The 11,825-nt window shown below is 55.1% G+C and overlaps 5 protein-coding genes across 5 annotated transcripts; 2 read left to right on the top strand and 3 right to left on the bottom strand.

Annotated features, from left to right (window-relative positions):
* Positions 1-405: 405 nt before the first annotated feature.
* Positions 406-2,636, bottom strand: CLUP02_10687 (KilA-N domain-containing protein; the record flags this gene model as incomplete). Its single annotated transcript, XM_049289660.1, has 3 exons — positions 406-1,732; positions 1,797-1,929; positions 1,985-2,636. The coding sequence occupies 3 exons, from the start codon at positions 2,634-2,636 to the stop codon at positions 406-408; spliced, it is 2,112 nt and encodes a 703-aa protein (XP_049146805.1).
* A 542-nt stretch (positions 2,637-3,178) lies between these two features.
* Positions 3,179-4,510, bottom strand: CLUP02_10685 (uncharacterized protein; the record flags this gene model as incomplete). The annotated part of the gene is made up of 4 exons (XM_049289659.1): positions 3,179-3,513; positions 3,675-3,696; positions 3,939-4,133; positions 4,310-4,510. Coding segments are annotated over 4 exons (753 nt in total), but the record flags the coding sequence as incomplete, so codon positions are not given.
* Positions 4,511-5,193: 683 nt separating this feature from the next.
* CLUP02_10684 (uncharacterized protein) lies at positions 5,194-5,538 on the top strand (the record flags this gene model as incomplete). Its single annotated transcript, XM_049289658.1, has 1 exon — positions 5,194-5,538. A coding segment is annotated over one exon (345 nt), but the record flags the coding sequence as incomplete, so codon positions are not given.
* A 2,235-nt stretch (positions 5,539-7,773) lies between these two features.
* On the bottom strand, positions 7,774-8,211 carry CLUP02_10683 (uncharacterized protein; the record flags this gene model as incomplete). Its single annotated transcript, XM_049289657.1, has 2 exons — positions 7,774-8,049; positions 8,152-8,211. 2 exons carry the CDS (start codon positions 8,209-8,211, stop codon positions 7,774-7,776), a joined length of 336 nt encoding a protein of 111 aa, XP_049146802.1.
* A 105-nt stretch (positions 8,212-8,316) lies between these two features.
* CLUP02_10682 (uncharacterized protein) lies at positions 8,317-11,802 on the top strand (the record flags this gene model as incomplete). The annotated part of the gene is made up of 14 exons (XM_049289656.1): positions 8,317-8,342; positions 8,416-8,561; positions 8,619-8,629; positions 8,698-8,843; positions 8,896-9,115; positions 9,215-9,249; positions 9,326-9,472; positions 9,546-9,648; positions 9,938-10,057; positions 10,221-10,265; positions 10,341-10,423; positions 10,478-11,078; positions 11,127-11,426; positions 11,572-11,802. 14 exons carry the CDS (start codon positions 8,317-8,319, stop codon positions 11,800-11,802), a joined length of 2,214 nt encoding a protein of 737 aa, XP_049146801.1.
* Between the last annotated feature and the right edge of the window lie 23 nt (positions 11,803-11,825).

Raw genomic sequence — 11,825 nt, 5'->3', positions numbered from 1 at the left:
AGGCCGTAGTTTCCAACCCCACCGTGCTCTTTCGTGTATGTTGTCCCGAAGATCCGGAAAAAAGGAGAATGGTCGAGTCTTTAGGATTACGTCCTCCCCCATGCAAGGCGTCATTCATCAGCATCTACAGCCGTGATGGGCATTTTAAAAACAGGGAATGAGAAGTCGTCAGCTCGTCAGCGTCGTCTCCAATGGGTTCTCGATGCCGAAAAGTCGTCTCGCGAATAAAAAGACAAATAAGAAAATTGGTGTGCAAAGAATGTCAAGAGGCCTCGCACTCGAGGCTTCAGGATCATAATCAGTTTATCATTATGCCTCAAACCAAATGTCGCCACAACGCCCACCAATGAAGTGACTGAGGTTCAGGGCTGATAGAGTATGGCCGGCCCACAAATGTCGCCGCCACTATCTTCCTTGCTGCTGTTGAGCCATAACGGGGGGAGCGCGAGCCATGGTGTCATACGTGGGAACAGCCGAGTTCATGAGCGTCTTTCTGCGCTTCATGTCCATGCTGCCACCGCTCAGCGGACGCTGCAGGTCGTCGTCATCATCACGACCACGCTTGATGCCACTCGAGGCACCGTTCATCTGTGAGGGGTACCCGTTGGGCATGGAGTTCATGTCGGACTGGGTCTGGTAAACATTGTTACCGCCAGCAGCTGCAGAATTGCGGTCGGTGATTACATTAAAGAGGTTGCTTGAAGATTGCTGAGCGACACGCGGAGGCGTGCTGTAGCCGGCCTGCTGGGAGTAGTAGGGCTGAGGTGCAGTGGCGGTACGGGGAGTAGCACGGCCTGATGCAGGAGGGTGGTTGGGCGAACCCGTCATCTCAGGAGAGAGGTGTTGGTGTTCGGTGGCAAGGGATCCAACGGGAGGAGCCGAGTAGTTGTACGATCCGCGATTGGCATCGTAGGCGCCGCTGTCGTGGGTGTACTCGGCGTCGTGCTCGTGGTCTGCCTCTTCCTCGCCCGCAGGCTGAGGAGCATTGGAATCAGGATGCATGATGCCGTTTGAGGGCTTCTGATCCTGGGTGGCGCTCGTTGCAGCGGGCCGTGCTGACGGAGGACCCATATCGCTCTTAGCGTATGGGTCGTTCTGGCCGTATACGGAGCGATCTTGCGAGCCCTGGCTGGTTTGGTAAGGGGACTGCTGAGAAGACTGGTTGTACATGGCCCTCGAGCTGTCGTATTGCTGTGTGCCGGTCTGATAGGGCTGCATGTTCTGAATGGTGGAGCCAGGCGGTGTGGAGGCAGGAGTTGCCGGCATGGAACGGGCATTGCTGAGGCCAGTGTCAATAGACATGGGGTTCTGGGGCTGCGCGTTGGTCATTCCTTGAGATTGAGCCCACTGGAATCCGTTGTCTGAGGCGCCCATGCTGCCACCCATTACGCTAGAAGCGCTAGTCGGGGGAGTAGGAAACGTGTGGGCGCGGTCGAGAGTGGGACGGCCCATGTTAGCATGGGACGGCAGTGGTTGCTGAGGTCCAGGCAGTCCCATAGAGTGATGATGGTGCTGTTGAATAGACGGCAGCCCAGGGGCGCCATTCTGAGGGGCACCGCGCATCTGGCTCTGTTCTGCCTTGCGGCGTTCAGCAGCAGCCATGACTTGGTTGGTGCGAGTCTGGTTCGTGGGGTGGTAGAGCAGAGCGCCAATGTTGTGGACGAAGAGGGGATAGAGCAGTTCGGTGATCTTCTCCTTGTTTGCAAAGTCCAAAGCTCTCTCAAAAGGGATCCTGTTATTTTTCTTCACGTTAGACCTAGCCCAGCCGGATTTGTCTTGGGGCACATGAAACTCACCAGACACCCTTAAGGTGCATAGGGCCAATCTTTACGACGTGTCTCACTTTCTCGCTCTTGAGAATTCCATCGCGGCGACCGCGGGTCATACCCGCGACGTTCAATAGCTTGGTGCCATTGATCATGTGATTATCTAGTGTGCATGTCAGCATGCTTCGGCGACCATTGGATATGCCAATCGAACTTACCCTCGCGACGCGCAACACAGATGCCTCGTGCCTCAACCTGGAAGCACAGGCTGCCTTCATCCTCCCACAAAGTGGCCGTGACTCTGGGTTTCATACCGGGAGGGGCGACTTGACCAGTGGTGTCGAAACCCTGGAAACCTCCAGGGTTGACACCTGGGAGAGGCAGCACGTTCTGTCCACCCATTCCGTTGTTCACGGGAGCGCTTTGAGGCGAAGTCAAGCCATTGGCATAACCGTACGGCTGGCCGTATTGAGTCTGCTGCTGATATTGAGGCAGATGGCTTGGCTGTAACGGCGGTGGCTGGGAGTGGTAAGACATTGCGCCGGAGGTCACGGTCTGGGGCGGTGGCGCTTGGCCGGCAGAAATATGTTGCTGATAGTACATGTCTGCTGCAGGTTGATTCATGGCGGGGTAATGCTCGTAACCACCAAGTGGCTGACCGGAAGATCCAGGGATCGCCGCGTTGATGGGCAGAGTGGGAGAAGGTGTCTTGGGTCCGTGGGAGGATGCGGCCGACGTGAAGGACGACTGCGAGCCTGCGTGAGAGCTTGAAGCGGAGCCGATTGAGCTGACCCGGGGTGACGAGGTACCCGATGAGTACGCCTGATGCAGGTTGGGCAATGGAAGAGACGGCACTCTCTCGCTGTTCATGTACGACGGCCTCTGAGCCGGGTGAGCGTTGTAATACGACACGTCGGTCGGTCCCCGGGTTTGCACTGAAGAAATCGACGGTAAATCCAGTTTCACGGTTGTTGCCCCGAAGGTTCTACCACCAAACACCAGAGATCAGTAAAGTCCGGGTTCGCCTAGCGAGCCTCGAAACTACGACAGCAGCAGGATGTCAGACGTGCGGAAAGAGAAAGCAATTCTCTTTCGAGGAGTCTTGTCGTGGTGCCGGACTAGATATCCGAAGAAGCTTGGAGCAAGGGCAATTGGAAGCAGCGGACGTGGCTCGGCGGCGCAAAGACTGCAGTTGCTTCCAGCGGTGACGGTGCTACAAAGTATGGACGGAATAATCCGTACAACACAATGGTTCTTTTGAAAAAAAGAAACAGATCAGGACGGTCGTGGTCGTCGTAAGCAGTCGTTAAAAATCAGGAGATTCTATCTTCGTAGCATCTGAGGTTTGATGGAGATGGCGGAGGCGGCGATTTGGTAGCTGCGGTGTCTTGTCGAATTGGCGGTCGTAAGCCTTAGGTTGCAGGCTGACTGATGGAGAAGACGTTTGTCGAGGTGGCAGCAGAGGAGACTTGGGGTGAGTCTCTCGAAATTGCAATGCGGGTTGCACGAATGGAGCCGAGGACGGTGACGATGCGAAGCGAGGGAATGCCCTTTTTCTTCTGAAATCGGGGCTGAGTAACAAGCGGTGGAGGGCCGTTTGTATGGAGGTCTCTATTCAGGCAGGTACCAGACACAGCACACAAACACTCGAGGAGAGCAGGTGAATCGTCTTGGTCTTCCTTGATATTTGCTTCTCTTTTTTTTTCTTCGTCGAGCTCGCCCAACTCTTCTAATGCAGGTACATTAGCTACGAGTTTGGCGTATATAGGAATGGGGGCGGGTGTGCAGTAGGAGGTGCAGCAGAGGAATGAGAAGGGTAGTTGGAGGTTAGGCGGGTTGAGGTGAGGTGAGGAGGTGGAAGAAGAGGGTAGAAGAGGCAGTGGAAGTGTAGAAGAAGTTCTGACTTACCGTCCTCGCCTCTTTGGCTATCCTGAGTGGAATATTGGAGGTGGTTGGTGGAGTCGTGAGAGGTAGAAAGAAAAGAAAGAAGACGGGCGTGGGAAGGTTTTGTTTTTGGTGGTGAGAAAAGAAGAGGAGGCAGGTCGAAGTCCATCCATCCACAATCCACACCACACACGCCCTCTGGCCCATGTCCACGCCCACCCCGGCCGGCGCAAGTGCAAGGTGCAGGTGCGGGTTGAGGATTGAGGGTTGAGGGTAAAGGTACCTTACTGGGGTACTGCGGTATCCGCACTTTGGTCGATGCTGGTGTGGTACGGCGGTAGCGGTACGGACATGGCAGAGCTCAAGAGCATGGGGCAGGGTCCATGGGGCACCGAGAGGTCGAAGCAGAGCGAGCGCAGACTCCAGGACCCAGAGACTCAGAGCGAGAGGTGCAGAGAGGCGGAGAGGCAGAAGGACCAGGTACTGTTAGGCGATATTTCGCAGGTAGGTACTGTGTGTCTACTAGAAGAGCGGTAGGGTTCTCTCTGTCTCTGTCTCTCTCTCGCGCGCTCTCTTTTGCCCGCTCGCTTGCTTTCTTTGGCCCATTTGTCTATCTGTCTGTCTACTGTGAACTGTCTGGCCCGTACCGTACTCCGTACCATACTTGCGTACGGAGCCAGGTAGCGCGACGCTGTGCTGGGAGGGCAAGTATAGCGGCGAGGACTGAGGTATCTCACGGGCAAAAGATACGGACTCTGGTAGCGGCGTTCGACAAGGTAGGTGGGCTTGGGTTGAGAAAATGGCACAGGCCAAGGGCCTGCCCCCCCTCCCCGGAGGAGCTCAGAGACTGGTGGGTTTGGCCGTTCAGTGCTGCTGCTAAGTGGACAGTCCGGCCGACCGGGGGTCGCAGATGAGGGGGTCTTTGGGGGAGGGTGAAGGACGAGCAAGCTGGAGGGCGAGGATAAGGCCGAAAGTACCGTGGTACGGAGACCGGGGGGTCTCTACCAAGTGGGAAGGATGGGGGGGAAGGGATTGAATGGGATGCTAGATGGGAGGAGAAGAGGAGAAGGAGGGGAGGAGGATGAAGAGCGGAGAAGGGGGGTGAGGCGGGGGGGTGCGAGAAGGAAGAGAAGAAGAAAAAAACCGAGTTAGAGCGACGACTGGCGGAAAAGATACGTATCCAGCTTTTTTCTTCCCACCCGGTAAGGTAAAGTATCGGCGGACAGATGAGCGAAAGTTGAGGTGCGCGAAGTATCCCGGTACTTCGGTCGTCGACGACGAAGCCACACACACACATACACACACACACACACTCTGGACACTGACACACACGCATCCGCGGCACACATGGAGGCACATACTGCCAACAGCCAACGCACACGCGCTCCAAAGTCCAGAGGAGCGAGCAGACAGCAGAATCATGGACCCTACTACCCAAGGAGCCTTCCCTTGCCTACCTTGAGTGTACCGGTATTCGCATTCAATTTCATGGAGCTGGGAGCTTAACCTCGATCCGTCTCTGGAACCAAGGTAAGGTACGGACGTACTGCGCTGTCCATGCTCCTTGTCTCGGTACCCAACCATCGTCAGCTCCTTCAACTGCTTTCTCCCTTTGCGTTTATTTTTCTTTTGCCTCAATGTCTATTTCGCAACGCCTGTCTACGAAGTACTGTTAATGGCATGGGACGTGCACTTTGGGATGCAATGTAGTCGGTACCTACGACTCCTTCGGGGTCTCGTGTACGCAGCATGGTCCTGGTCCTTCCTCTGGTCGCTCATACGGCCTGTCATTGGTACCGTATCTTTCTTGCTGTTTATCTTTTCTTTTTCCCGACTCCAAGTCCCAGGTGTGGGCTCTGTTTCTCGTATGTGGACGGGACGGGACTGACAATGTTCCCCCAGTCTGTCGACTTATCCTCAGCTTCTGGATGGAGCGAACGAGAAGAAGCCTTAGGGAAAAGTGGGGATATTGACTCGTACGGAGTACCTTGTGTTCACAAGTGCCTAAAGACTCCGCTCAGTCTCTCTCTCTCTCTCTCTCTCTTTCTCTGCCAACAAGCCGTACGGGGTACGGATACAGCGTGCGGTGCCGGTACGCTTACTGCGTTTTGCCCTGTCTTGCCTTCCTCTCTATCCATGTGGGAATGCGAACCTCAACAGCACATCCATCACCTCACCTCACATTGCCTTTCCGTACCTTGCCTTAGCTGGCAGCGGGCCTTTTTACTCTGCTTCTGCGTCCGCACCTCGAAACCTGTTCCTCCCTCCAAGTACCGGCTCCAAGCCCCAAGCTCCATCTCTCTCTCACTCTGACTCGCTCTGTCAGGTTGATCCGTGGGCGCGTCGGTAAGCGACTCTACCGCCGGCACTCACCTCTCTTTTTCGTCTCTTCTTCGGCCTTGACCATTGGGTCGGGCTGGGGCGCAGAGAGTAGGTATTCTCAGCCAGCTACCCGAGCCCTGGAAGGGTGGTACGGCCAGGCTAAGCTAACCGTCGCCGTTCGGTGGGTGTAGGGAAGGACAGCGACAAGAATCGGGAAGGGGGGGCGTGCCACGGGAGTAATGGCGTCGAGGGCCTCGTTGAACGTGGGCTTCGTTGTCGTTTCCCGGGGCCTAGTGTCGTCGCTCGAGGGGCGTGGTCAGAGTAGGGTGACACCAGGAAGAGAGGGGTCTGTTGTCCTTGACCAGGGTGGCCCATGGCCTGAGTTCAAGCCCCAGTCTGTCGCGGTCGGTCTGTCGGCCTTTCAGAAGGAATACTCAACACACCGGGGCTAGACACTCTGAGGCGGACGGACAACGTGAAGGAGCAGGCGTACGGGCAATGATGGATTCCCATCTAGACAATGTCCAGACTACGCAGGTAAACGCAGTTCAACGCAATCAAGCAGGCCACTGTAGATAATGCCAGGGCTTTGCATTGGCAGGGAAGCCCGCCAGGCCTAGGGCCTATTCCAAGCCCAAGGACTCTCACGAGACGAGGTACCAATACCTGTGCGAACATCGTACCTCACCCGACCGCAACTGCGACCGAGCAGAATGTGGGCGTCGACGTTGGCTGCTCTGTGCCAAACAACCTCGACCGACCCTTACTGTTCCCACGCTACGGATCCATGAGACCAGAGCAACTTATCCCCCGGCGAACTGAGAGCAAGCAGCACTGGAAGAACGGTGTGTAACTTGCACAAGCATCGAAACGAAACCAGACACAATCTGTATCTCGCTTGAATCCAGTATCACTATCCCGACGGGACGTCGACTGAGCCTGCCCTTGTGCGGGGACTTGGGAGATGAGAGACGAGCCTCGACAGAGATGGGAAGAAGTGGAGTGGGCCCGATCTGGAGCCCTTGAATCTATGTGCCATAGTCCAAAGAGTGCATATCAAATGCTCTTTCCAAGTCCAAGTGACGTCGGCCAGAGACGAATGGCGATTCTCATGTCTCTGGGCCGTCGCCATTGCGCCGATACTCGTGTTGTTTCGTCTTTTCTTTCTCGTCCTTTTGTGATTTGAAGAGTGGCGTCTCGAGTTTCTCTCTCTGCACAAACACACAGAGCATGGCAAATCAAGAAACTGTCAGCTTTTGGTTGGAAACCCAAGTTCAAGGTCTTTTCAGTTTCCAGGGGACCGATCTGAAGATCCAAAAGCACTGATCGCTTCTGCCCGCTGGTCGACGTCTCATTGATGCGTATCCTGTACTCCGTAGTTAATTTCTCTCCGTGGCAATGCTGGCTGTTTTCGAATCGTTCTTCAACCCCGACACAGCCCCGGGCATGTGGACGGAGGTCGTCGGTTCCAAGTCTCCAGCGACGCTGTGACCAATGTCCATTGCCAGTCACTCAGCGCACCGCCGCTAGAGCCCCGCAACTCGTCAGTGTCGTCTTGTTCGAGACATAGAGAGTAGAGTGTGCTAGACTTCAAGCCCAGACCTAGGCTTTGGTGTCATCCATTTCCTCAACAACGAACAAGACCGGGTATAACTCACATCACTCGGACCAGACGGTCAAACCAAGATGATAGAGGCTGCAGTAAAGTCCGGCAAATTAGTAAGGCGACCCGAGCGGTTCAGCAGATGGAGATGGTGGCCGCAGCGGCAACCGCGGTTGATAACATTGTAATAAGGCGGGCTTAACGCTGGTTGGCACAGTGTCCCGGCCGTGCTCCTCGATCCATCCATTCTATCTGCCTACCCTTGGGCCTCGGACTTGGCGTTGCCTCTTGTGCTCTCCTTGACCCATTGGCCGTGTCATTGTTGTGACCTTTGTTGTTCGACCGAACCTCGAAGGCCGTCGGGCAGACAGTGGACTGTGCGTTTGGATGTTGGATGTTTCCGCCGCAGCTGCCAATGAAGCACGGCATCTCCAGGGCCTGTTTTGTCCCGGACTTGAGTTCCGTCGCAAGGTACTGCCGTTCCAACAAAAGTGTCATGTCATCCGGTCGGCGCATGTAGGGTTCGGGTGTCCATTGCTTCGAAAGAAAAGTTAATCGTACCCGACACCAAGGTACGGTCCATGTGCCATTGGCGGCGGCCAAGGCCATCATCTCAGAGCGGCGCAGTTTCTTCATGGTTAGGTGAGGTTAGGTGAGGCAGTGTAGCAAGCGGCTATTGCTCAAAGTCCCGGTATCAAAGGTCAACAAGACAAGAGCCTCAATAGCAAATGGTTGACAACAATGGCCTCACTACCGGTAGAAGCACCGTTGCAAGTCTAGGACCCGAGGCAAGGGATAAAAAAAGACGAGAGCGAGCCGCGAAGGAAGAACAAGAAGAAGCAAGCCAATAGCGCATCGTCGTCTTCTCGACGCTTCTGATGGACTCCAAGCACAACGCCGTCGGTTTAGCGCAGCGCGCAGCGAACCAGGAGACATAGAAGGGGGGCGTTCGCTGTCGATTGCCGAGCCTACACTACTAGCACTCGGTAAGAGTATATAAAAACGACACTGGGCCGATTTGGGGGTATCTGACCATACCGCAGTTGGTCCTCCCGTGCTCCCTCGTCTGTTTAGACCAAGGGTTAAGGATTGGCTTGCCGCTTGATGCATCTCTGATCTTAGTGCGCTGGGCTGGCTGGGGGGTTCCCGACAATGGTGCTCGAAAGCACAGACGTTGCTGCACTGTGCGGCAGAGGGCCATGCGCATGTCAAAAGGCAGATCTTGTAACGCTATCTTGGCTGACCTTGCTGTTGTCGTCTCTCTCCATGTACGTATTCATACGGAGTATCCGTAGGGATGCTGATGCTGACTCTCCACAGGTCTGTCATCGTTGTCGCCGGCCTGCTGACTGGGGAGAGAATCAGGCTGGCTGGCTGGCTGGTTGGTCTGATCAGGTCTGGGTCAGCGGATTCTGTCGCGTCTTGTCTTGTCTTGCCTTGCCTTGCTTTGCTTTGCTTTGCCTTGCGTTTCCACATCTCGCAGGAAACCCGCTTTGCTCATCTGTCCCTCGTGTGCGGCGTGCGGCGTGCGGCGTGCGACGTGCGTGCTGCTTGCTCAATTGCTTGCTTGCTTGCTTGCTTGCTTGTTTTCCGCCCTCCCATGCCTGCCCTGCCGATTTGACTTGGTGAACCTGTCCAGTGCCTTCTCCGCGCCGGCCCCGCTGCGAACCCTATGTGCCTTGCCCTGCTTTCCCTTTGCGGAGCAAGAGTGGATGATGACTAGGGTATAGAAAATCAACATGGGCAGAAGTCCCCGTCACAATCGCGGCAAGGTGGTGGCTGGTAGGTGGGCGCTGCAACTTCCAAATTGGTCCTTTGGAGCAACAAGTGGTGGACACCACGGCAGGAAGAACCATGAACGGTTTGTGGGAAAGAAAGCCGACTTCACGGATATAATGTCCGTACCTCACCTTCCCTTCCAATAGCTTATCTAGGAAGGCAGTTGCGGGCCGAATCTCTTTCGCTGATAGACGACTATCATCATTCATAACCTTCCAATTTGCTCAGTTGCGTAACATGCGACGGCGGCCATTTCCAGTTATTTGTTCGACATGTTGTTATCGTGATCGGACTGTAAGATGCATTAGAATTGTAGTTAATTACGTAAGACATTGTTTGTGGTCGCACTTTACATGCGTCAGGTAAGATGTAGGTAGGGAAAAGGTACGGTACTGATATCGAGTTTAAAACGGCATCCTCGTGTTCCATACTTACTGCATACTTTCCCTTTACTTCTTGCTACATAGATTTCTGAGGAAGGAAGGGCAACTTAAGAGACCCGAAAATCCTTGAGTCTTCGGCAAGCACGCAAATCCACCTCCTTCTTCCCCGGCCCCAGATGTGATGAGATTCTTTGCCTGAGGTTCCCAACGCGGCCGGTCTTGCCTACAATCTCGCTCAAGTTTCCATTCGTGACATGGTCGACCTTCAGGTCTATCCAGCCCAGGAAGGAATCGTCGACAATCCATGTCCCTCCCACGTAGTACCACAGAATATACCTCCTGCCTGTCATGGTTGGGTAGGTTGAGGTATCACAAAAAAAGCCCGCTATCGTAAGCAGGTGCCCGTCAACGTCTCGAGGATATCCTTGGTACATTGGTGCTGTCGCCATCTCCCCCAGATAAGATCCCTTAACTGCATCTCAGGCAAGTGCCCTGCTCACTGGCGGAGGACAGACTGACTACTTCGATGTCTACTTCGAAATCCTGATGCTCTATACCTACTAATACGTACTCTGTACTCCGTAAAGACATTCACATCCCGAGGTCCTTCAATTCGGACTTGCCAAGGGTAAGGCAGTCCACTCCCTGCTGCTTCCTGATCCGAGAGCGGACTACCTACCTTACGGGTGCAGACTGTGAGCAAAGTAAGGTAGCGACGTCCCGACAGCATTAGCATTCAGCCGGCCAGTTCATCAACCACATTTCTTTTTTCTCATCGTTTCAGTGTCTCATGCCCACCGACCCCTCTCCAACCTATCGCACGCCTCCACGCTCTTCTGCCGATTGAAGGGGCCTCACCTTGCCTCTTCGAATCGCCCGTCACCGTCACCGTCTCTGCCTCCTGAGCGGTCTAGGGTGCGCAACGCGCACAACGACAACCACAGCGACAGCCAGACTGACAGAGTCGCTGGGCTTGTGCCAATTGCCAGAGAATCGAGCCAAGATACCTCTCTCTCCGCCAATTCGCTGCAAGAACTTGAGACCATCGGGGTCCCTTCGCTCTTCGACATTCTGTCCTCATCGACCCGAGTCTCTCTACTCGGAAATTTGCAGCGACCTGTGTACGGTTACCTTCCCCTGGACGCAGCAAGGCAGGCATGCGTTCCAGGGCTCAACTCAAATGAAGATCAGTCACCAGAGCTGCCAGGCACGTTGGCGAGCCTCATTCAATGTCTTCCCGAGCTTCCCGGGGAATGCACTCGGGGCCACCCGTTGCACAAATGCATCGTGTTTTCACACAATGAAGATGAGCTGTGGTCTTGGTCTGCTTCAACCTACAAAGTAGGCAGATAACTTGGAATGATGGAGTACTGTTGTTTGTTTCCACAGCGAGACATCTGCGGACGCACGCCTTCGACTGCATCAACCTCGAACCGCCTGCTCTTCCCAGCATGGGCTGGTTTGTCTCTGGCCCCCGTCCTCCAAATTGCCCTCACACTTTTTTTCTGGCGCATCCGGACCCTCGAGTCCCGTCATGGCCAGACCCAGGCGAGCGGACTACCCTCAACCCTGCTGGAGCCCCGAGTACGTGTACGGCGACACTTGTTCCCTCCAAAGCTCCGGTGCCGGGTCGCTCCCAACCACCTCGAGCAAACATCGGCATCACGGACCACATCAGTCGTCTACTTTGTACATACGGATACCTGCCACCTTGCTCATCCTACCTAACGCTGGCAACTCAACCCTGCTCCGAATACTCAAGCCCTAGCTAGTTTCTCACGGATCTCCGTTGCGCCCGAGCTTTTCATCCAACCCTCCACCTTGACCATGACAGTACCTAGGTAATAAGAGCGGCAAGCTGGTCGCAAATGCCGTCTTAGCCTTCGGCCGGCGAGACATTGTCGTAAGGATCAGAAAACACGCACCACTGGTCGACTTGCGGACGGCCGCCGCCGACAATAACCAACGGCTGCCAAGACTGGAAAAAGAAACACCGTCAAGCCCGCCTATCCCTCTAGTCCAACTCGTCACGCAAGGTCCGAAGGTCGAGACTCCTGGCGCCTAGCCAAGCTCAGCCAAACCCCTTTG

The sequence above is a fragment of the Colletotrichum lupini genome, chromosome 5 (genome assembly GCF_023278565.1).
Source record: "Colletotrichum lupini chromosome 5, complete sequence".
Classification (NCBI taxonomy): Eukaryota; Fungi; Ascomycota; class Sordariomycetes; order Glomerellales; family Glomerellaceae; genus Colletotrichum; species Colletotrichum lupini.
The sequence above is the reverse complement of the archived record's forward strand: the minus strand, read 5'-3'. Positions and strand labels throughout refer to the sequence as shown.